Raw genomic sequence first — 24,206 nt, forward strand, 5'->3', positions numbered from 1 at the left:
CCTGTTGAATTTGCAATGGATTTTGTGTGTTTCCCTTGGGAAAACTGGATTCCAGTATTGGGAAAAACTTGGTCTCCATAACGAGGTTATCCAAGGTTTGGTTATAAATGATCCACTTGTTCAGGCTCGCTTACTATCATCATCCCACCCTCGTTTGTTTGTTTTGTATTCACATTATATGCAACGTCACTGCATGCCGCATGCAATGATCCGCTTGACAGCCACCCCTCTGTGACAAATATCACAAGATTTATATAAAAAATTGCCGATATATAGTGAGAAATTGCCTGAAAGTTTAAAACGATAATTTCTTTCGAGATTTTCAAACCGTGACAAATATCATGATATTCATATTTTTAAAAGATATTTATCATGAAAACCCCCAAGATTTTTATTTTTAAATTTGTTTTATTTATATTTTTTTATAAAAAAAGTATTTTTTTATATTTTTAATTTATTTTTATTCCCGAGATTTTGCCGAAAAAATGCAAGAATTATATATGAAAAAATTCAAAATCTGCTGAGTTTTTTGCATGCCCAGATTTTGCCAATTTTAATTTTTGTCGATACGAGCCACCCATCTTGTCGCCAAAGGGAGCTCCCCTTGTCTGGTTGGAGCAGTTAGTGCACGCAACCTTGTGATGGGACGCTGCAAGTTCAAACCCCAATGGTATGGTTGTCACCTTGTGTTGTGAAGTTGCAAGTTCAAATCCCAATGGTATGGTTGTATAGCTGGTGGTGCATGCACTTCTTTTTTATTATTTGTGACGTTGGGAGTTTTCATTTTTTGATCTTGTGGACCTCTGGAAGAAAATGAAAGTAGAAATGAATGCATTTCTATACTGACCATGATGTAATTAATGGCATTGAGATTTCTACTTGATTTTTTTTTGTTTGGATAAACCAAGGAAAAAAGCCCATCACCGACTGCACATTGGCTGGCCCTTGAGGTCTCCCTCCCATCGAGGAGTACACCCAGATTCAACCTCCTGGCAATGGATGTCACTTATGGGTTTCGAACTTATGACATCCAGTTAACTTGCGTGACATTCATGAGTCCATCCTACCAGATGAGTGAAGCCCCTTGTAGGCATTTCTACTCAATATTTTCATACCTTCATTAGTACCAAATATTTACCGCATTGTGACCTTATGATTTAATACATAAAGTTTACCCAAAACAGAACAGTGTGCATGACTCATTAGAATGGATGACGTCAGTTGTAATTTTAAAACAAAGCATGATGAGGGTGATGCTCATACGATAGATTCTCTTAAAAGTGTCTTTTTTTATATAAAATACTTAAAAGTTGGTGGTTCACATTAAACTAACACATAAAATAAAAATAAAAGCCAACTTGGCTTTAACAAGACTATATTTGAAGTTTTTAAATGAAATGATCAAACTCATGGCAGATGAGTGAGTGGATGATGGCTCGACATCACAGTGTCTGCGACAGAAAGCCATGTTACATCAAAATGAAATGCACTATGAGTCATTAAATAAAGGAATCAGGTCCCCACCCTTAATTGTTTTTTGGCATAGAACATGCCCCGTCCCAAGGGGTTTATTATTATTATTATTATTTACACGAAAAAATCACCTGCCGCTAGTTTCGCCGACACCGACGGTACTTACGATCACTATCCTGACAGCATAATAGTCTATGAGCTTACCCCTTGCCCCAATAGAGTTCCACACCAAGTAATTGATTAAACACATGTTTTTTAGTAGAGAGACCAACCTTGGCCCTTGAGTGCTTAAATCTTCCTCTTCATTGTTAGGGATGTGATGCAGGAGAGGAGCAGAAGACTCAGGTTCATAATGATTCATTTGGATCAAATTTATATTTTAGACTTTTTATCATTTGAATCTTTTATATTTAGATCATTTGTAATAGATATTGAATTATGTATTCTATCTAATATTTAGATTTTATGATATTAAGATACGTTTCATCTTTTAGAGGATTATCATATCAGGAAGTCACCTATGGCTTTGTTTGGATGACAAGGGGGCAAAACCTAGGTTTGAGAAATCCATTTTTTGCTTAAAATCAGGTTTTTTTGTTAACTTGGTTTTGCCAAAAACCAGCCTTAAAAGGTTGTTTGGGTGACACAAACCTGATTTTCAGTTTTTTGGTCACCCAAAATAAAAAAACATTAAGCATAGAAAACAACATTATCCACTTTTAATCTCATGGTGCCCTAGAATGTAGATCAACAATGGGCAATTGGATCTGGGTCTAACTCGATCCAAATCAGTCACCTGTCATCACCCACAAAGACCCATCAATCTCAGACAAATCTAAACCGTCGGATGAAATGAGCACTCCGACCTGATTGGGCAGAACCGCCACGTGTCGAGATCCGAACGGTGGGGGTGTCTTTGTTGCTTCCGTCAGACGTCCAGCCTACGCCAGAAGAGTCCGTCCCCGAGTACCGCCCGTACCTAAGGACGAGAAAAGAGGTCCCACCGCGCACATGCAGCCTCCCTAATCGCTTCCTTTGCCCACTACGCGCCAACCGGACTGGGCCCCACTTTCTCGTACGGACGCAAGAGGACAGTTAGGCGGATGAACGGCCGAGGACGGACCCAACCTTCAGTTAATCAACTAACCACGGTTAAGGGCCTAGCACTAGCAGCGATGGCCGTATCGAAGGCGAGCCGAGCCAGCGTGTGAACGGCTCGGGCTTGAGAAGCGTTGAAAGCGGCTAGCTTTAGCTTATTGAAATACTTTTATGTTGCTTAAAAATAAAAATAAAAAAGAAGGCTTCATTTGACCTTGTAGATATTGTTGTTAAATTAAACCTCGTTGGGCCCCAAGGGGTTAACAAAAACCCTATAGGGTTCGGATATGGTGATAAATAAGATCAGATTATGACCCGAGTTCCCGAAGATCCGATTAACATATGGATCTGAGTATACTTTGTGACATTTATACCAGACCCACGCTCGACCCGTGTTCTGATTAAAACCCACAGTTTTTCATTGTAAGAATGACACAAAATGTTATTTTACCAAGTATAGCCCAGGTCTGGTTAATATAGTTATTATTGGGTCTGGGTATGGTTTCTCTTATGGTGGGTCCGATTAGACTCAGTCCAGACCTGATACCATACTAAAAAAATCGAGACCGAAACCGGGTCTGGTTTCACCGGGGTCCAAACCAAACCTGACCTGTTGACACCCTAGGTGTAGTGGAAGGGCTTGTAGCCGTTAGCCCCTTGCACACTAATCCGAAGCAAGGTGACTTGTTAGGAGTGAGGGATGCACTATGATTTTAGGCTATTGGAGAAGCAACCATAGATTGACAGGTATAGTCCAGCGGAATCAGGTCTCCATCCTTCGTGGAAAAGAAATTAATCCTCATTGTGTAAATGCTTCGGCTAAAATTTTTTTTTAGGAGATTGATTGTGGTACTGAGCCGTCATATCATATGGTCCGGGTCGGGTCCGGGTAAACCAGACACATTGACACCCGTACTTGTACCGAATACTACTTGGAATTGTTCTATTTTTATCAGATATTCACTAGGCATTTTATTAATTGTTAAATATTTTATCATGTCATTGTCGTCCTTGTAATTGGGTCCATACTCCTTAGTCAAAATCACTTGCCAGTAGCTATTTTCCGCCCCTCTTTGGTTATCGATAGCACCTTCTTGTCGATGGAAATTTGGAGAAAATATTTTAAGGCTCAAAAGATAACAGCACTATCAAAGATTTGATGTTATTTATTACCCCCCTCTCTCTCATATGTAATGCCAGGGTAAAAATTTGGTAATAATGAAGGCACAGTCATTGAGCTGAAATCATAAGTTCTAGTTTTTTTTTTTTTTTTTAAGAAATGAAATCATAGGTGCATAGTTTTTCACTAAGGATCAGATCTTAAATAATACTTTTTCAATGTAATAATATGATTTTGAGTCACAAGTTTTGGTACGTTGTGGGCCATTGATATATAGATTTCTTACAAAACCTGCTTACTTACCACAATCATATGATTCAAAATCTATTTTAGGGTTAATGTTTGCTGCCCTAGTGGGTAAGGAACACTTTAATAAAAAAACCATAATATTTTTAGTTTTTTTATCATTTTTGTACTTCTGACTCTCCACGATTTATAAAGATTTTGGACTGTTGTTTTTTTAGAACGTTATAAAAACCCACCTTGAATACTTAAAAGAGCTGATTCTTAAAAAATCAAATACATAGATCACATCTGTACGGTCAGAATTTAAAAATAAAAAACTCATTTACCGTCCTTCATATAGCATATTTCATTTAGCAAGTACCCATTAGTCTCTCTTTTTCAAAAATATATATATATATATATATATAACAACAACAACTCCTTCATCCCAAACAATTGGGGTCCGCGATATGAACCCAAAAAAAATCATTTTGGGTCCTCCACATGAATCTTTCTCCTCCCATCATTTTTATCCAATGTCATGTCCTCGGTGAGGTTCAAATCTCTCTCTCTATATATATATATATATGAGATTTCTACTCGATTCTTTTGTTTCAATAATCCAAGGAAAAACCATCACCCACCGCACGTTGGCTGGTCGATTGGTAAAACCCTTGAGATCTCCCCCCATCTCGGAGTACACCCAAATTTCACCTCTTGGCAAGGGATGTGACTTAAAGGTTTCAAACTTGTGACATCTAGTTAACTTGGTGATATTCACCAGATGAGTGAAGCCCTTGTGAGCATTTCTACTCAATATTTTCATACCTTAATTAGTACCAAATATTTATCACATTGTGACCTTATGATTTAATATAACGTTGCGTAAAGTTTACCCAAAACTAGGGATGGCAGTGGACTTGGGCGGGGGCGAGGGACAAGGTCTCCACCCTGACCACGTCAAAAAATCCTACCCTCTATCTCCTCCTCTATTCTTGCACGGGTTTTGATTTTAACCTCCATCTCCATTTCATGTCTTCCATCTTTGATTTAAATAGGGTGAGGCGGTGCTGGGCTTCGTTTCTCTTCCGGCCAACACCATCCTTAAAGAAGGAGTGGGGACGGGACAAGGAGGGACAAGGCAAGGATTGGAGACCAAAACGGGGTGGTGCAAGAAAAGTGTAAGTCCATTCCTGCCTCCATCCCCACCTCCATCTCTGTTTCATGTCTTTCATCTCCGTTCCAAACATGGTGAGGTCGGGCAGAGCCCCGTTTTCTCCAGGTCCACTGCCATTCCTACCCAAAACAGTGTGCATGATTCATTAGAATGGATGGCGTCAGTTGTAATTTTAAAACAAACCATGATGAGGGTGATGCTCATGCTCCACGCATAACGCATGAAATTTGGTATGACGGATTCTCTTAAAAGTTGGTCTTTCTTTTTTAGAGTACTTAAAAGTTGGTGGTTGGCAATTCTCCATATCATTAAAAGTTGAGTGTACCCAACTAAATTATACGAGAGAGGATCGGGTGCAAATCACCTGGGGTTGTGCTTTAAGCACCTGATTACCAAGTTGTTAAATGCGATGAGGCCAAGCGAAGCGTTGAGCATGTTATGAAGCGTAAGCTTCATGATCAAAATAATAAAATATATAATATTAATAAAATAGCATTGGTAAATGGTTTTTTAATATAAATATACATATATGAGTTTGTTATATACATATATGAGTTTGTTTGATGGTTGATTTAGTAAATATAAGGTTTTTGAAGGACTTGAAAAATAAATAGCTCCCAATTTTTTTAAATTATAACCTTGAATTTGTTTCCATAAAAAACGGCCTAAACAAAAAAAAATTTAGTGATGCATATAAATATTTTTTTCTTGGACATATCAAATGCCTAGAACTATCATGAAACTATAGTTTTTCAGCAATGCACTTTTGGGCACATCTCTTACTTATATAGAGGTATATGTAAATTTAAGTTAGTTATACTAATGCAAGATTTTTAGTGGTTTACCACCACGCAATTAATCGGAAGCTATTAATGCTATTGAAACTTGCATCAAACATTTAGCTGAAATCATAGTGAGGGCAATCCAAACAGTGTTATATTTGAAATTATTTTAGATAATTATGTATTCAAAGCAATTCCAGAACGCTTCAGGTACTAAGGGTGCGCCTCAGTACCTTGAGCCTGCGCCTCGCCTGTGAGGCGTACGCCTCTCACAACACTGTTGATTACCCTTGTTTAGGGGTGAGCAATGGGCCCGGCGGCCGATGGGCAAGGGCGGAGCTGGGGGGGGTTGTATTTTATGAAATAGATTTTTATTCATTTTTGTAGCCCAACCCTAACTGCAACAAATAGTTTGATTTGTCCATATGAAATAGATTTTTATTAATAATTGTAGCTATTTTTTATTTTATCTCAAAAAAAAAAATCGGAGGCGCTGCCCCTGAACCCAGACTATCACACCATTTTTTTTTGCTACACCCCTGTTTGCTCCTCCCTCACATGAATCCTAGCTACTCCCCTGCCGATGGTCTAAACCGACCCAACCAGCAATGGGCCGGGTTTGGGCCATGATTTTAGGCCCGGCCCATTAGGTACGGGGGCCGATGGGCTTGAATTATTTATTAAAAAAAATTATAATGTAAAAATTTTAAAATTAACTATTACATGGTTATTTGTTAATTATTACTATTTACCTAATTAGTTGTACTAATTAAGAATTAGGTTTTCTTGTGGTATCATGAAAATAAATGAGTTTGGGTTGGGCTGAGCAAGATCTGACCCATTTTGCATTGGCCCATTGGGCCAATGGGCTGAGCCATGAGTTTCTCTTCAAACCCGAACCCGTTAGTAAATGGGCCGGGCCCAAACCCACAGACCGGTGGGTTTTGTAGTTGTAAACTATGGGTGAGATTGCTAATCTCACCAAGCGTTTTACAAGTTCAGCTCTCTAGCTAGTTTTCTCTGTAAAAAAAAAATATTTGAAAGATGCCATTGATCAATTTGATTCTGTATTTTTATGCAAAGCTCTTTGGGGCCTCATTTGTTTCAAGAGTGGGCAATTATTATCAACAGGGGGCTCCGCTTGTTTGGTAGGCGCTGTTAGTACAAGTCACCAGGACGTTGCAAGTTCAAAACCTAAATGATATGTTGTGTAACTGGTGCGGTCTGCCTAACCCCAGCTTGCCTATAAAAAAAAAGAGTAGGTACTTATTGGTGATGGAAGTGCCTTTTTTATGAAAGTCATGCCCTTGAAACAAATCATGCATACTTTCTTTCCAGGAGGGTGCGAGTATGAACGAGTGTTGACTGAAAATGAGTTCATTTTTTACAAAAAAAAAAAACATGGGAGAACGTAGTTGCAAATATTGGTGATATTTTGCAAATATTGTGAAAAAACAATGTAATATTTTGATAGCCAAAATATTTTGATAGTTTCAAAATTTTGTTATTTTATCTTTTTAATGAAAATCTTTATGATATTTGCATTTATAGTGGTTATATCTCGAGAAAGAATATATATATATATATATATATATATATATATATATAATTTTACATAATTTTGTTTTTGATTTATTTATGCTGATGTTTTGTCAAAAGAATAAAATAAAAAAAAACGATCGTGAGAAAATTGGCTGACACTATTTTTCCTTCTTAACTTTTATCATTGCAGGGGAATGTAGTTATTGGAAGCTTCTAGATAGATAGGGAAGTTTGCTTTCCTAGAAGTTTGGCCAACGATTCAGGTGAATTGGCCGATACCGATTCTCAAGTGAATCGTTTTGAATAGGCTAAAAATTAATTAAAAAATAATTCATGTCAATCAAAATGTGACACATGTTAAAAACATTAAAATAATAATAAAAATTAAATTTTAAGTATTTTTATATTTATTAAAAATAACCAATTCAGGTTAGTATGTGTCAATTTTCTGCCGACACGATAAGAATCGGTCAATTCGCACCGATACTGACAACATTGGTTTAAGCAGCAAACTTTGGAAAAAAGAGGGGTCAGGTGTGTAAGAGAAAGACAGATGCGAATAGGAACCATAGTCCAACCTGACTATGGACCAACCACGCCGGGGTCTCGACTGAGCTCGGCTTGTGAGCTCGGCTTGTGAGCCGGCTCCGCGCCGCGCAGCTGGAGGATGGAGGCGGTTGTGGGGGCGTACGGATCACAGTTTTTTCTTTGGTGCGGGACAGCTTGTGGACGGCCTGTACTTGTGGAGTACGTTTGCATACGTGTAGCCTTAGAGAGGGAAAGTGACAAAGCTTTTTATATATATATATATATATATATATAGAGAGAGAGAGAGAGAGAGAGAGATAAATGTCGAAATAAAGAACGGAAGGAAGAGGCGTAGTGGGCCCCACAGTTTTTTTTTTCCTTTTTTTTTTTCTGATATCGAAGTAACAACGGAAGCCACCAAGGATAGTACATCCGTGCTTTACCATTTCCTTGCTTCCTCGTTAACCATTATAGTCATTTTACGGGTGGCGACCGAAAGAAAAGGACCACGACCTCTCTCCCCCCCCACCTCTCACCTCACTGTCGAGTGGTCTTCTAGAGAGAGAAAGGGGTACAGAGAGGGAGGGAGAACCGGTGAAGGTAGTTTTCCGAGAAGGTCGAGCCTGGTTTCCGGAATCATTTATATATATATATTTTTTGTTTGTTTCTCCCTTTCTGCTTTGTTTCGTTTCGATGGTTTTGGTTGTGGTTTCTGGTACTATCGTGCCGGATTAGAGGTTCTCAGTGTGAGAAGAGGAGAGAGAGAGAGAGCCAAGAATGAAAGTCATCGTCGAGAGGTTGATCAGAGAAGAGAGGGCATCGTTGGTTGATGCCTCTAACCGCAGCGGCCCGGACGGTTTGCCTTTCCCCTTCTTTTTGTTCGTGCCCACCTGAAGAGTACTGTTTTCCTCTTGATTTGCTCTCTCTGATTTCATGTCCTGGATTTCTTTTCTTTTCCTGTCCTACCTATCTGAAATCTGTCTCTCTCAAAGAAAGGACTGTTATTGTTTCTTTAGCACCCATTTGATAAGAACGAGTTTCTCTCTCTCGAGAGAGAGAGAGAAAACCCAGTTTGGTTTTTTGTTTTTGCTCAACATCAATCTGAAGAACCGCTTTCTGTTTCTAAAACTCCTCAAAATGGGGTTTTTGCTCGTTTTCATCGGTACCCACCTGATGAAACAATCGCTTCCTAGTGTCCTGGTTAGGTTTTGGCCTTGACAAAGAGCCAGTTTTTCTCTCTCTAGAATATCTCGATCTGGTTTGTCTTGCCAATCTCAGAAACCGGCTCTCTCTGACTCTGAAGATTCGGCCTGTTTTTTTATACCATCTTGATTTCGATGACCAAGAGATTAGAGTTTTCTCAGCCACCCACCATTCTCTCGGTCTTGTGGGACGACCTTCTCCTCAAAGTCCTCGAGAAATTCGAAGACCGGAAGTCATGGAGAGTGGTCTGCAAGGAGTTTCTCAAGATCGAAACCATATCGAGAAAGACCATCAGGATCTTGCGGCCGGAGATATTACCCAGAACTGTCAAGATCTACTCTGGTTTGGAACATCTGGATCTCTCCGTCTGTCCACGGCTAACGAACGAGATCCTCTCGTGTGTGTGCAGCGATCGCCTGAGATTTATTAATCTGAGCAGGGTGACCACAATCGATCACAGAGGGCTGGAGGTTCTTGTGAAGAGATGCCCGAATTTGGAAGGGATCGATCTCTCTTACTGCTGCAGGTTGGGCGATATGGAGGCAGCTGCCTTGTCACTCGCACCCAATCTTAGGAGCGTGACATTGGTGAAATGTCTGAATATTACCGATATCGGATTGGTGAGGATTGCAGTTGGGTGCAGTAAATTACGCTCGCTGAATCTCAAGTGGTGTATGGAGATCACTGATCTGGGTATTGAACTCGTCGCCACCAAATGCCAAGATCTCAGAGTTCTCGACGTTTCCTATCTTTCGGTAGGTGCCCCTTTCAGTTTCCTTCTAGCAATGTTATTCATCAATTGGTTTGAGAAACGAGATACAAAAAGATTGATCTTTTGGTCTTATGAAGGTGACGAAGAAAGGTATTCGTTCTATCGCTTGTATGAAGAAATTGGAGGTGTTAACCATGGTAGGTTGCATGATGGTGGATGATGATGGCCTAGAATGCCTCAAGAATCGAAGTTCTTCTCTTCAGGTAAATCAACCACCAAAAAGAAAAATGATCAGTTTTATGTTTTTCCCATGCATTTTGGCGGATGGTACTGTTGTTTGTGACTTTATGGTCTCTACTAGTTTGAAATTTGGAACTTCATGGTGTTTCTTTATTTAGAAATGGAAGTGTGGACAACTATATGCTTGATTTATTCACTCTTTTCTTCTTGGCTAATTTCAGAAGATTGATGTGTCAAGGTGCGTAAACATCAGTTCTTCAGGCGTGATTTCTTTGCTGAAAGGGAACGAGAAATTGCAGGAACTTGGTGCTGCATACTGCCTTACTGTAAGGACTTACAACAAGATTAAGGCTTTTTATCTTGGCTATTTTTTCTTAATTACTGTATAAATAATCTGTTTGATTAACCTTGCAATCAGCACTGGTAACAAATTTAAGTTTATATTTGTATAGCTCGGGAAATCACATTTCATGTATTCCATAATTCTGTTCTGTTATTTGCTTGGGAAATCACATTTCATGGAATCCATACTCGAGGAACCAAAGAAAGGGCATCCTTGGATGTTGCCTAAGAACTGCTTTTTCCTCGTAACTAGTTGAAAGTGGGTGCTACTTGTGAATACAATATTTTGATTCTGGAATCTGCTTAGCTAAAATGGGCTCGCAGCTTTTTGTTAACTAATGGATTGGTAGGGCGTCTTTGGTTGAGCTATATGTACTAAAATTTTACTGGACACCGCCACCATGTAGTTGAGACATCAGCTGATTGTGGATGTCCTAATCATCCATGGGCCATATAACCCCAATATGGTGGTTTAGTCTCAACGTATCTCTTCAGTGGACAATTAAATATATGCTCAATGTATACTTATTTGTGTTTTTTAATGGTTGTTTGAAGCATCCTAAAGAAAACAAACACTGAAATGTCTTAACTAATCAATGATGCAGGAGTTCACAGTTTCATTGTTGGGAAAGATAAGCTACCTCAAGAATCTGATGACAATTAGATTGGATGCCTGTGAGCTATTCCCAGCAACACTCGAAATCGTAAGCAGGAACTGTCGGGGTCTCAATGAGATAGGGTTGAGCAAATGCTCTGGTGTAACAGATGAAGGAATTACTAGTCTTGCTAAAAACTGTAAGGAATTGAGAGTGCTGGACATCACTTGCTGCCACCAACTCACGGATGCTGCTCTTGTTGCCATTGCCTCTTCCTGTAAACACCTAAAGTGCCTTAAGATGGAGTCCTGCAGTTTGTTCACAGAGAAGGGTCTAGAGAGAATTGGAACAGAGTGCTCCTTACTCCATGAACTTGACCTCACCGACTGTAACGTAGATGATGCAGGGCTCATGCATACTTCTAAATGCACAGAACTACAGATTCTAAAACTGGGGCTCTGCATCAATATTTCCAATAAAGGGATCACCTATATTGGTTCAAACTGCAAGGAGCTGCGAGAACTCGATCTTTATAGGTAAATTTGAATAGGATATCCACTACACAATTATGCGACCTCCACTCATTGTGGATATCAGAAACCTCATGGTTGTTATCTTTGCATTTTTTGTCAGGTGTGTGGGAATTGGTGATGATGGTTTAGCGGCATTGGCAACTGGCTTGAGGAAACTCAAGAGGATCAACATCTGCTACTGCACAGAGATTACAGACATGGGAATGAAATATATTGGCAATCTAGAACAACTCTGGGAGCTTGAAATGAGGGGACTGACAAAGGTGACATGCTTGGGTATGGCTGCAATGGCGCATGGGTGCACTAGTCTGGAGCAGTTGGATATCAAGCGATGCTATGCCATCAACGATTTGGGCATCTGGGCCTTAGCTCAGTGCTCTCTAAACCTGAGGCAGGTCTGTTTGATATCTCTTTCCTTATCTATTAAGTTGACAATAAACAAGTTTATAAATACTTTATCACCTTAGACAGCACTAGAACAGTGAATCTGCAAGAACATTGTACTTGTCAGTAATGCTTTTCAGTTTTCACCTTACCTGAATTCTACCTGTTTCTCTGTATTTATTCAGATAAATATATCGTACTGTCGAATATCTGATCGAGGGCTGTATACACTCTTTAGGAAGCTCAAATGCTTACAAGATGTGAAGATGGTGCACCTGACCCATGTGTCGCTGGATGGGTTTAAACTTGTATTGAAAGCCTCTGACAGTGTGAAGAAGATTAAGTTGTTGGAAGCTTTGAAGTACCTGCTACCTGTTGATCTCATCCACATGCTTCATTCCCAGGGCTGCAGAATTCGCTGGGTGAATAAGCCTCTTGTATTGTAATAGGATAGTCCCTTCTCTGTTGTTGCATCTTTTTGTCACACGTAATAATAAGAACCATGTGTACTCTAAAATGGTTAAAGTTCTATTTTTTCGAAAAACTTGGGACTGCATGTATTTTGGTCACTCTGTCATTTTAGTGGGGTATATGTGACTTATCCTTCGTAGTTTCTACAGTGCTATCCATCTTCGTCGGGTATTTGCCAGATATGCTTACAAGCTTGCTTCTTTAATAGTAAGCATGTAAAAGAAGGCATGTGTGTTTTACACCGAATAAGGCTGGGAAACGAGATGAGCCACTCATGGCTCGGCTCGTAAAGAGCCGTGAATTAGGCTCGACAAGCTCGAGTATGAACAATCAATGTTATTATAAAATGAAGATGGTTGAAATATTTGACCTGTAAGCAATAAGTTCTATTGCTTACAAGATTGAAACAATTATTTATTTTGTAAATGATCTAGTTTGAGTTGGCTTAGCAGGTATAAGGTCCAAAGTCTATTGTTTTCAACTTTTAGGCTTTTTATGAGTTCAAACTCAGCTGTCTCGACACAATAAATGAGCGAAAGCTTCAACACTCTGTTCAGTTCGTTCAGCTCATTTACCATGCATGTTTTGGACCACCATGTTTTTCACTTTTTGCATTCCGTGACAGCCCAAATCATTACATGGGGTCCTTGCATCCCAATCAAGGTGACAATTTTGCCTCAACAGTTGGAATTTGAGGATATTAGTGGATTGTTGTAATCATTCTACCATGAGCAATAAACAACCATAATTTCTTTGCAATTGGAGCTAAAGAGAAAGTTCATCACAACACGATAGAACTTAAGATTTTCCAATCTTGATCAGTTTTTTGAGCCTGAAATGGGTAAATGTACTCCATATGACAACAACAATAAGCATAAAAAATTTCATTGCTATCGGAAGTGGTGAAATTTTCGTCAAAACCCAACTCAGGTGACAATTGAATTTGAGGAGAAAAATGGATTGTTGTAGTGACTCTATCATGGGCAACAAATTTGATCAGCTTCTTGTTGTTGTTGTCATATGAACTTAAGATATTGAATTATGTATTGTATCTAATATTCAGAAGGATACGTTTCATCCTTTAGAGGATTATCATATCAGGAAGTCTACTTGAATTAAAAAATAGAAAATTTCATCTATTTATAAATGAGGAAGCTGTGTAGAAGAGGAGTTTAGAGCTGATATGAGAATCTCAATTACTTCTTTGTTAAGTTTTCAGTTATTTTATTACTTTTAATTATTTTCTATTTTTAAGCTTTTTCTAGATATACTATAGAGATAATCGTAATTGGTAGATTTTCTCATAAATCGAGCCCTTTCGATTTACATCAGGATGTCAATGAATCAGATGTCTGATATCCAACCGAATTTGATTTGGATTTGGTTAACTTGCATTTTGTAAGCCAAAATTATATTCAATTATAATTGGATGTGGATATGGCTTTGTTTTTCTAAATTTGATCGATATCCGAATCCATTTACACATAAAAAAGCAGATCTAGTATGCACATCTCACCATCTGAATTTGAATCAATTTAGTCATCAACCGATTAGTTGAATATGGTATTGGTCACGTTCCCAATCCGAACAGTTTACATAATCATTGTTAAAAGATGCAAGAAATTTCTAACTTGCAATGTGAAGTCTATATTTTGCATTTTATACTGCTACCATCACTAGCAATAGAAATGTGGCTTATTGAGGGTCTCTAACCTGACCTTCCCGTTCCCAAATACAATTAAAATATGAATCTCATTTCTCATCATAAGAGAAATTAAAATTTAAGTTTTGATTATTTTCATCATCAAACCTTATCACAACTACATGAAAGAGGTTTTATGAGTCTTTTTTCCCAATTCCTTTTTATGTAGAGCTATAACCTTGGCCAACCCAACTTATATTAAGAATTTCTTTCCTCATTTGAGTTTTCTTTTCTTTTCTTTTTTTTGGCAAAAATATGGAATCAAGCACAAATGAGATTGGCTACAAATCAACTATCATACTTAGCAAATGGTAAACCTTATCAGACCCACCAGGTAGAACTCAAGATTTTCCAATCTTGATCAGTTTTTTTAGCCTGAAATGGGTAAATGTACTCCATATGACAACAACAAGAAGAATAAAAAATTTCATTGCGATCGGAAGTGGTGAAATTTTTGTCAAAACCCAACTCAGGTGACAATTGAATTTGAGAGTAAAAATGGATTGTTGCAGTGACTCTACCATGGACAACAAACATGCATAATTTCTTTGCAATTAGAGTGAAAAATGAAAGTTCATCACAACATATAAAACTTCAGGTTTTGCAGTTTTGACCAGTATTTGGAGCCTGAAATGTGTCAATCAACTACATACAACATCAGCATCGAGAATATAAAATTTCATCATGATCGAAAGTGGAGCAAAATTTCATCAAAACCCGACCATGATGATGTTGTTTAAACAGTTGAATCTGAAGATGAAAGTGGATTGTTGTAGTTATTCTAGCATGGACAATAGACTCACAATTTTGTTGCAATCAGAGTTAAAAGGGAAAGTTTGTCACAAAAAGGACCAAACTTTCAGTTTTGCAGTTACCATAGATTTCAGGCACGCAAAGTGGGTTGGTGTACTTCATATGACATCAGCAATGAGAGTACGAAATTGCATCGTGATAAGAAGTGATGCAAAATTTTCATTAAAACCCAACAAAGGTGATGATTTTGCCTCAACAGTTGAATTCGAGGATGAAAGGGGATTGTTGTAGCCATGAGAAATACCTCAACAGTTAAATTTGGGGATGAAAATGGATTGTAGTCATTCTACCATGGGCAATATATGAATGTGTATTCTTTTTTGAGGATTTTAGTGCTTACAAGTTCTCATTTTTCCCTCGAAAACAACCCGATGAAGTGTCACTTCTGCCTGAGCTTTGTTTTAGTACAATTCTTATGAGGGTTTTTGTTGCCATGGATTTCCTACCAATTATTTGAGTTCGTTATTTCTACATTTCTCTCCAATTAGCACTCCTGCCTAGGGATGGCAACGGACCGGAGCGGGGGCGGGGGTGGGGGCGGGGGACAAGGTCTCCACTCCCGCCCTGTCTCAAAATCCGAATGGGGATGGATTTGAACCTTCACCCTGCCTCCATCCCCATTTCATGTCCTCCATCCCTGGTCCAAACGGGGGCAAGGCGGGGTGGGACCCCGTTTTCCCTTGGGCTATTGTTATCCCTTAGAAGGATTGGGGATGGGGCAAGGGGGGGATCGGGATAGGGACGGGGCGTGGCGGGGAAAAGCGTAAGTCCATCCTCGCACGGAGATGAATTTTAACCTTCATCCCCGGTCCAAACGGGGCGGGGCCCCATTTTCCCCCGGTCCACTGCGATCCGTAGTCCTGCCTAAGGCATCTTCAGTTTCTATGATTAAGTTCATATGGCCAAGTACTTCATGGCAATGACATCCTTTTCAACTTTATGTTTCTGCAAGGCCAATGCTCTACTTGAGTTGGTGACTGGGATTCACAGTTTTAATGATTCTACTTGTGTATATGGGCATCCACCATCCTAGGGTATTTTGTCATCTCTTTCTTCAACTTTGTTATGAAGGAATGCTTGAACAACATTGACTTCTACTGATTGGACCAGAACTTTTGACACTTTTGGCTGGGTCACATCCTAGACAATCGGCAAACAAGGACCGACATGGATCTCACTTCTTTGAAGAGCGGCAATCTAAAATTAGATCATCTCATGGGGGAAATTAATATATGATTTGGATGAGTTTGCAATGCCATGTTAATCTTAAATTTTGTCATCTTCCTGTGTTTGTAAATTGCTCATAAGTTTGAAACACACGAAAGTGCAAGTTGTGATTGTAATTCTCACTTAGAATGCTTTTATCTTAAATACAAAAAAGTTTGTTCACGAGTTGTGACCAACAGTCTTATCTTTTGGATTCTCAGTTGTGATTTGCTCGTCTTACATGTGACCAAAGCAAACATGTCTTTAAGTCTTCCTATATATTGCCAGGTGGTTCGGTAGGTGTAATGAGGTGGGACTTCTTCTCCCATTAAATGGGTAGTGGGAAAAGGGAGGAGCCCCACTTTCTTTCTCTAATTAAGAGAGAAAACCCACCTCACTCCCACGATTTAGTAGCGGGGAGAGGGAGGTAACTCCTCTTAAAGAGGAGGGTAAGTGGGGGTAGGAAAACGTTCCCACCCATGCCTTATAAAAGCCATGAGTAGTCTCTCTCTCTCTGATCATTTTGTTGTGTGAGAGAAAGACAGAGGGACCGAGAGAGAGAAGAAAGTTGAGCAAGGGAAAAGAGAGGAAGGAGGAGGAAGAGAGAGACACTTTTGAGTGAAAGGTATACCTTTCTCTTTTCTCATGTTTTTTTTCGTACAGCAAGAGGGCACGGGCAATCATGGTGGTTGCCGGCGGCGCCGATTAAGTAGGCTAATGATATAACTGGTAAGGGCCTGCCTCCAACCCAACCAGTTTGGAAGGAGCAGTGATTGCAGGACGTTGCAAGTCGAACCACAATGGTATCATTGTACAACTGGTAGGCATATGCCTAAACCCAGTTTGCCTTTCAAAAAAATTTATAAAGGGAGGATCACCGCCGGCAACTAATGTTAGTTGCCGGCGGTGATGCCACAATAAGAGAGGGAGAGACAGAGAGTTTTACTCTATCTCAAACCCGAACTGAACCAGCTCGGTTTGAACACGGCTGACCGAGTCGGGTGTTGTTGGTAGACGCAGGATAGAGAATGAATTTCTCTGTACCGACTCGGTTATCAGGCCAACCTGGTCTGGTATCGAGTTGGGTTTGAAAAATAAAAAACTTAGACCATCGACTAGGTTTGAGGTGTGCATCAGACCGAGTCTGCCAGATAGATTCGGACTGGGCGCTGCCCAGACTGAGTCTGGTCAGTCAGAAATAGACCAAACTCAGTCTGGGCGTGTCCCAAACTGAGTTGGAATAATCCAACTAAACGGCTCGGTTCAGAGGTCAAACTGAACCTAGTCGGGCAGTTAACTCGGTTTGGGCGCGCGCAACCCATACTGAGTCAGCATAAGTTTGTATCAGACCAACTAGATCTGGGTACCCCAGACCGAGTTGGGTCTGTTAGAAACAAACAGACTCGGTCTGGATTGGGTCAGTCAAACTTAAAAAATAATAATAATATAAATAATAATAATAATATAAAGATATATATATATATATATATAGGAATATCTCAGTTTTTCAACATGAATCGGATCAGATTGGATCCAAACTCATATCGGACCTTGTCTTCATACGCTAGATCAAAAACTAATTGGATCCTGTTTGGGTTTGGTTCGAACCAAAACTCACTTCATCATTGGTATCACATTTGTACAAAACTCAGTGTGGCCAAGGTTTGAATCGATTGTATTAGATTTAAGATCCAGTTAAATCTCTGTTTAAAAACTAAGAAGGTCTACATCAGAATAGGATTGGAACTGGATCCAAAACCCCAACATCCAGAAAGGGCTAAACCTGGACTAGAATGAGTGTGGGCTAGGTTTGGTGAGACTGGACTTAGATGAGCTTGAGTTAAGATCCATAAGTCTAAGAAGGGTCAAAAGCGAAAATACTATTTTGCCCTTGTTATGCACAATTAGTAGAACAAGCATAACACTTTACCCCAACACTGAATTCGGGTGATTCGTGGATCCTTAGATTTCTCTTCTTGAGAAGGATCTATTGGTTGGGGACAGGATGACAAACTCTGAAAATAAAGAATCACAGTCTTGCATAAAAGCTTAGAGGTATTTTTGTAATTCTATATAAGATGAGACCCTAAAAGATATTTTAGAATTTTCTATCTATTTCATATCAGAATTCGTTAAAAGACTAAGGTTTAAAATTTAAGTGTTCTAGGTAAGTGAACATTTACAAATTCTTTCTTAGTTAAATAAAATATATGTTGGTTAATTTAAGCATCTTACATTATGATTTCATGTATTATAAATATGCTAGTGTTTTCTTGTTTTAAGTATAACAACTAAGTAGTATGGTTAGGAATCTATATTTTTTATGTTAATTATGATGCTTAAAAGATGTTGACACATATTACATGTTTCTTAACTTATAAAATGATTTACATTATAAATGTACCCTGTGTGGAGATAATCATGTTATAGATACATGTAAAATGTTGCAAAAATTTTGGATTTAAGAAATAAGTGTAGAGTTCTCAAATTCTCGTAATATAATTTATTCTAAGAATATCATGCTTATACCTTAGGAGGAGCATTATAAGTGTCGTGACATGATGAGTTTACTTTATGAAAGGTTGTTATTCCTAGAAACATGACATGTATTTTTTTATTACATGTTAAATGTAGTTGGTGAGCATACATATATTATTGTATAATGCACTAACGCTAAAAAATGAAAGTTAAGAGAGTAATGCATGTAAAGTAACAATATAGAGTATGATAAAGAACTCTACTAAGAAAGGCATGATATAGAACATTGTTTGAGATGTGTGTATCTCACTTGTACCGCAGAATTTATTCAAGAATTTCTGGATAACCCTTTAGGGGTTAAAAAAATTGCCCAATAGACACATATAGAATGTAGCATAAACCACAAACCTTGAGAGCAGGTATAACTCTTTAAACACCTTGAGACAGTTATAATCTCTTGGTCTCTTTGGCTAGCTACCGATGGGCATTTTTGAGGCTCCCTATACCTATGAATTTTATTGGACCCAGAAATGAGGCATTGAAAGAATCTTTTTGGTCTGCCAATATCAATAAATTGATTGTTTCGCAAAGCTAAAGTTCTAGCACATGAAAGTCTAATTATATACTTTATTCGACACAATTTTTTTTTTTAGGTATATCAGCCACAAATACAATCGTTTGAGAATAATGAGACCAAGGCAGGTTTAACCACCAGCGATTCAACTGCATGGCTCATATACCCCTATCAAACAAGTAGCACTAATGAACAGTTAAACATAACATGTAACCTGAGAAACAAAAAGTCACAGCAGTTTTGTCCAAAAACTACCATATATACCAGGCCTACATATCACTGATCTCAATGATATTTTAATTTCCCCAAACTCTCAATGCACGATATGTGTTCATACACCAAAGGTCACTTATGTCAATGACGAAAAATTACACCGGGCATGAGGATCTTCCTAATGCCACATTGCATACTTCAACAGAATCAAATGAAAATTTTGAGAAACCTACTCCATGATCAACATAAGGGATATGAAAATGAATGCAACTTGATTTGTAATGAATATATGGAACTGTAACATCAATATATGATAAATCAACAGCTTGTGATTCCCATGGTCTATGCTCCTTTGAAAAGGAACTGGTCTACTAAACTTAGTATTCACAGTGATGGAATAAGTAGATCCCTTTCTATTCAGGTTCAACTTGGAAATTGAAAAGCAGAATGGAAAAATTCAGGAAAGGCTAAAAACTGTGATACCTTTTACGATAAAGTATGAAAAATCAATTCATAGTTCATACACATGCACATTCACGTGTTCATGCATCCACTTGCATGCACATGCGCATGTACACACAACAAAGGTATTCAAAGTACACACTAGGTATGTCAGCCACAAATACAATCGTTTTAGAGTAATGAGACCATGGCAGGCTTAAGGAATATGGGAGGAAGGCATTCAAACAGAAGCATTAACACACAAATTCAGCCAATCTGAGAGTAAGAAGACCAAGGTAGGCTGCAGAAATATGAGAGGCAGATAGATGTTCAAAGTATACAGTGGCAGATATGAATGCAGCCATTTTTTTCCTTTTTGGGAAAGCCGCATGGCAGACGTGAAAACCTATTTGTCACATGCAAGGCCTTCCCGACTGTCAAATATTTGCACAAGAAGCCTGCCGGAAAGGTATCTTGAATTGTTGACATGGCAGCCATTTGAGATTAAGTACACCATGATAGACTGAGTGTATAACAAAAGTAATTGACTAAATCATTACTTGATGGATAAAAAAGGTGTCCCTTGTAATGGCTGTGACGATTATAAGACAAAGAAGATTCGGAAAGTCAAGTTATTCTTCACTTTAGACAACATTTGGAGAAGAACCACTGCAACCTGCATACGGTGGCTACAATCAAACCAATAAAAAATTATGGATGATGAGAGTTTAATTTATAAAGCTTTGTTTATGATGCAAAAATTACTTGTAATGCAAAAAATTCTGAACCTGGCAATGGTTGATCGAGTGTAATACATCAAAACCGTGGATGATGAATTCAGAAGACTTTGTTTTTTATGCAATTATTTCTTTTTTGTACAACAAATTCTTAATTGTTGCTAAAGGTACATACTGATGGTAATATCCAGGATGCGCAAAATGAGAAGTTGGTATAGATAAAAACTGCCAAAAGATCATGAATTAAAAGACTTCTCAAAGACAAGTAAACTACAAGGCAACATGCTTTGATGAAAAGCTGTACTCAAACCAACAACCTTATATATATTAATGGAAGTCCATTTGGCTGTCATTTCTGCAATGTGGCTTATCAAAGTTGATACAGTTTCATCACTACAGAAATAAACTTACAAGGAGGGTCCAGCTCCAGTGGTAATGCACCTAAATTGAATCTGCTGGAACTAGTACTAGAAGACCAACTCAAGGCACAATAGAATAAGCTCAAAACCTCCCTCCCTGTACAGGGTTCCGATACTCTCGCTCCAAATTCTCCATACCCTCCGTCCTTGTCTGTCCATGACTCTGAGGTGCATACTCTCCATGTTGCCCCACAAATGGGTGTCTTCCATCCACTGGCATTGGATTCCTGTTTTCTATTGGTGGTGGTGGCTCATCCCTTCGCATTGATTCCCTTCTCTCAACCTGCATGGTTTCTCTTCGCCTATCATATCTAGGGCGCGGTCTAGTTCTAGTCTGCCTCTCATTGTATCTATATTGTGGTCTATGGATAACCTTCCCATCAATAAAGAGGTCCCCTGTAGTAAATTTTGCTGGAGACTGTTCAGAAAATTTAATAAATTATAAAGATCATGTGCATGAGAGAGAGAGAGCACCTCCATAGTCTTTGTTGGGCACGTCGAGATAAGAATCCGGCAACACCCACAGAACTCCCGGTAATCCTGAAACAAAATCATCGAAACTTAAAACCCCGTAAATAAATTCAAATTACAAAATGTGGATATTTAGAAGTTCAAACAAAAATCAAAATATAGCAGAAAATAGAAGTGGTACAAAAACCATAGGAAAACCAAGAAAAAGAAGAGAAGCACTGAGCAATTACCGCGTTCCCAACTCCGAAAATCTACAAAGATATTCAAATTATAAAATGTGGGTATCATAGAAATTCAACCAAAATCGAGAAATAACATCAGGAATCAATATTGGTGACTCGCTGAATATTTAGGAAAGCTTTCATAAGTCCAAAATTTACTAAGAAATTCAAACTCTAAAATGTGGGTACCTTAGAAATTCAACCAAAAGAGGGAAATAACACCAGGAATCAAAATTGGTGACTCGCTGAATATTCAGGAAAGGTTTCATAACTCCAAAATTTACTAAGAAATTCAAATTCTAAAATGTGGGTATCCTAGAAAATCAACCAAAAGAGGGAAATAACACCAAGAATCAAAACTGGTGACTCGATGAACTTTCAGGAAACGGAAAAAACGAACCTTTCACTTTGTACGAGAGCTCTTCAGAGATCAACGCGCCGAATCCAGTATACGTCGACGTGCAAACCGAGTAGATCTTCTTCTTCGCCTCCTCCTCGCTGTTCGACCCAAAGATTCAAACCCAATTCCTTCTGAATCCAAAGAAACCTAATAGAGGAGAAAGGCAAGAAACTCAATACCTTCCGACTACGGAAGCTAGGGTTTTGACGTAGGCGGCGATCATCTCATCCTCAGAGGGCTTGGGGTTCTCAGGGAACTCCATGACGATGAGCCAGTGCTCGTAGTCGCAGCCATCAAGAAGAATGGTCTCCTTGGGAGGCCTGTTGCTCCAATTCGGGCAGGGATCGTTCAACGGCGAGTACCCACCAGAGGAGGAGGACGTGGTCTTGGGCCTGGAGAAGAGGTTGAGGAAATGGACGGCCGGATTCTGGCCCTGAGAATGATGGAAGGCGGAGACAAAGGGTCGGAATCGAGAGAGGGAAGGAGCGGAAGAAGAGGGAGAGGAAGGGAGGGCCTTCAAGAGGAGGAGGGAGGCGAGGCCGCCGCGCCGTGCCATCAGAAGAGCTCTGCCTACTCACCAATCGATGGAATTGGAAGGGCTAGGGCATTGAGTTTAAGTCAGGTTAAGACTTCACGTTGGTGTGCAGTGTGAACCTCACACACAGTGGCTGTCAACGGGCCGATCCAAACCCGTTTTAATGAATTGGATTTTATCTCACATCCGACCGAGTGGATTCCATTTAGTTGTAGTTGCGTTTGGTAAGCTAAAACAATATCCAATTATAATCAGATACAAATATGGGTTTGATCTTTTTTGCTATTAGTATATTGGAACTTGAAGAACATCCCAATTCATTTACATTTACAAGAAGAAAGCGGATTTGGTACAAGCTTATCACCATCCAAATTTCAATCCGTTTAACCAACATCCATCCATAGTGATAAACGTTTCCATGGGCAAAATCTCGTTTTTTAAAAACTCGCGAGAAATTGAATTTTTTTCATAAATCTTGCGTTTTTTTTTTGTCAAAATCTCGGCATTAAAAGAATAAATTTAAAAGTATAAAAAAATTATAAGAAAATATTAATAAAAATTATTTAAAAATAAAAATACATGATTCTTTTTATGATAAATAGCCGTTTAAAACGTAAATATTGCATTTAAATCATGGTATTTATGTTTTTTTCATAAATCTTGCGATATTTTGAAAATTTTGCAAGAAATTGCCGTTTTTAACTTTCAAACAATTTCTAGCGATATTTGCCACTATGCATCCATCCTTAGTCAAATGTGGTACTGTTCTAATCCAAATCCGAACCATTTACATCAATAGGCGGACGCCAAAACTGCAATTAGCTTTTCAGAGTCATCATCATCAACATCAAAAGTTGTTGCCTCGTTCTTTTTGCTTCTATGTCACAAGGACACCTGCACGGCTGAGGCTGTGACACGAGGTTGCAACTCATAAAAGTTTTGGATAACAAGTCCTTAGGATTTAGGATTAGGGATGGCAGTGGAGCGGGGGAAAGCGGCCCCCGCCCCGCCTTGCCCCGTTTGGACCAGTGATGAAGGGTATGAAACGGGGATGGAGGCGGGGACGAAGGTTAAAATCCATCCCCGTTCGGGGATGAATGTACACTTTTCTCCGCCCCGCCCCGATCCCTACCACTTTTCCCCACAATAGCCCCGCCTCGCCTCATCCCCGTTTGAACCGGGGATGGAGGACATGAAACGGGGATGAAGGAGGAGGGGGTGGAGGTTAAAATCCATCCCTGTGCCGAGATGGAGGTTCTAATCTTGAGGCGGGGCGGGGGTGGAGACCTTGTCCCCCGCCCCACCCCACTGCCATCCCTATTTAGGATTCTGATATTAAATTTCTTTTAGTTGATAAAATTTTTTGAAAGGCACCTGCACGAAACACCAAAAAGGTAATGGGTCGGACTCTCTCTTTAACCATCTTTTTTCTCAACCCTAATCTCTCTATCCAGCGCAGTTTCACTCCTGCGCCCCTCTAGTCGGCTAGTTGACGGTGCAAACAAGCATGGCCTACTTTTAGAAGGTATGCAGATTCTCACTTATTTAAATCTTATTATAACAAAAGTAT

The 24,206-nt window shown here is 39.1% G+C and overlaps 2 protein-coding genes across 3 annotated transcripts; one reads left to right on the top strand and one right to left on the bottom strand.

The window, feature by feature from the left end:
• Window positions 1-8,439: 8,439 nt before the first annotated feature.
• LOC149844241 (F-box/LRR-repeat protein 3-like) lies at window positions 8,440-12,499 on the top strand. Of its 2 annotated transcripts, none has more exons than XM_090000435.1 (6): window positions 8,440-9,903; window positions 9,998-10,123; window positions 10,322-10,426; window positions 11,048-11,574; window positions 11,672-11,966; window positions 12,141-12,499. In XM_090000435.1, the coding sequence occupies exons 1-6, from the start codon at window positions 9,283-9,285 to the stop codon at window positions 12,399-12,401; spliced, it is 1,935 nt and encodes a 644-aa protein (XP_089856561.1). In that variant the 5' UTR covers window positions 8,440-9,282; the 3' UTR covers window positions 12,402-12,499. The 2 variants fall into 2 exon arrangements, with proteins under 2 accessions (XP_089856561.1, XP_089856562.1); XM_090000436.1 differs by having other exon boundaries at window positions 8,444-9,903; window positions 12,194-12,499.
• Window positions 12,500-20,829: 8,330 nt separating this feature from the next.
• MORF3 (plastid developmental protein DAG) lies at window positions 20,830-22,687 on the bottom strand. The gene is made up of 4 exons (XM_090000437.1): window positions 22,281-22,687; window positions 22,102-22,199; window positions 21,484-21,549; window positions 20,830-21,405 (listed from the first exon to the last, which is right to left on the bottom strand). The coding sequence occupies exons 1-4, from the start codon at window positions 22,655-22,657 to the stop codon at window positions 21,092-21,094; spliced, it is 855 nt and encodes a 284-aa protein (XP_089856563.1). The 5' UTR covers window positions 22,658-22,687; the 3' UTR covers window positions 20,830-21,091.
• Window positions 22,688-24,206: the final 1,519 nt, after the last annotated feature.

The sequence above is a fragment of the Nuphar pumila genome, chromosome 3 (assembly GCF_984573655.1).
Source record: "Nuphar pumila chromosome 3, dmNupPumi1.hap1.1, whole genome shotgun sequence".
Lineage (NCBI taxonomy): Eukaryota > Viridiplantae > Streptophyta > Magnoliopsida > Nymphaeales > Nymphaeaceae > Nuphar > Nuphar pumila.

Bases quoted from the DNA above. Each gene is read 5' to 3' on its own strand.
- LOC149844241 (XM_090000435.1), top strand. From the start codon at position 9,283: ATGACCAAGAGATTAGAGTTTTCTCAGCCACCCACCATTCTCTCGGTC. The intron at 9,904-9,997 runs GTAGGTGCCCCT...GGTCTTATGAAG, and splicing joins TCGACGTTTCCTATCTTTCG to GTGACGAAGAAAGGTATTCG. The intron at 10,124-10,321 runs GTAAATCAACCA...GGCTAATTTCAG, and splicing joins ATCGAAGTTCTTCTCTTCAG to AAGATTGATGTGTCAAGGTG.
- MORF3 (XM_090000437.1), bottom strand. From the start codon at position 22,657: ATGGCACGGCGCGGCGGCCTCGCCTCCCTCCTCCTCTTGAAGGCCCTC. The intron at 21,550-22,101 runs GTTCGTTTTTTC...ATTTTGTTTCAG, and splicing joins GCTCTCGTACAAAGTGAAAG to GATTACCGGGAGTTCTGTGG. The intron at 21,406-21,483 runs GTGCTCTCTCTC...AATTTACTACAG, and splicing joins GCCCAACAAAGACTATGGAG to GGGACCTCTTTATTGATGGG.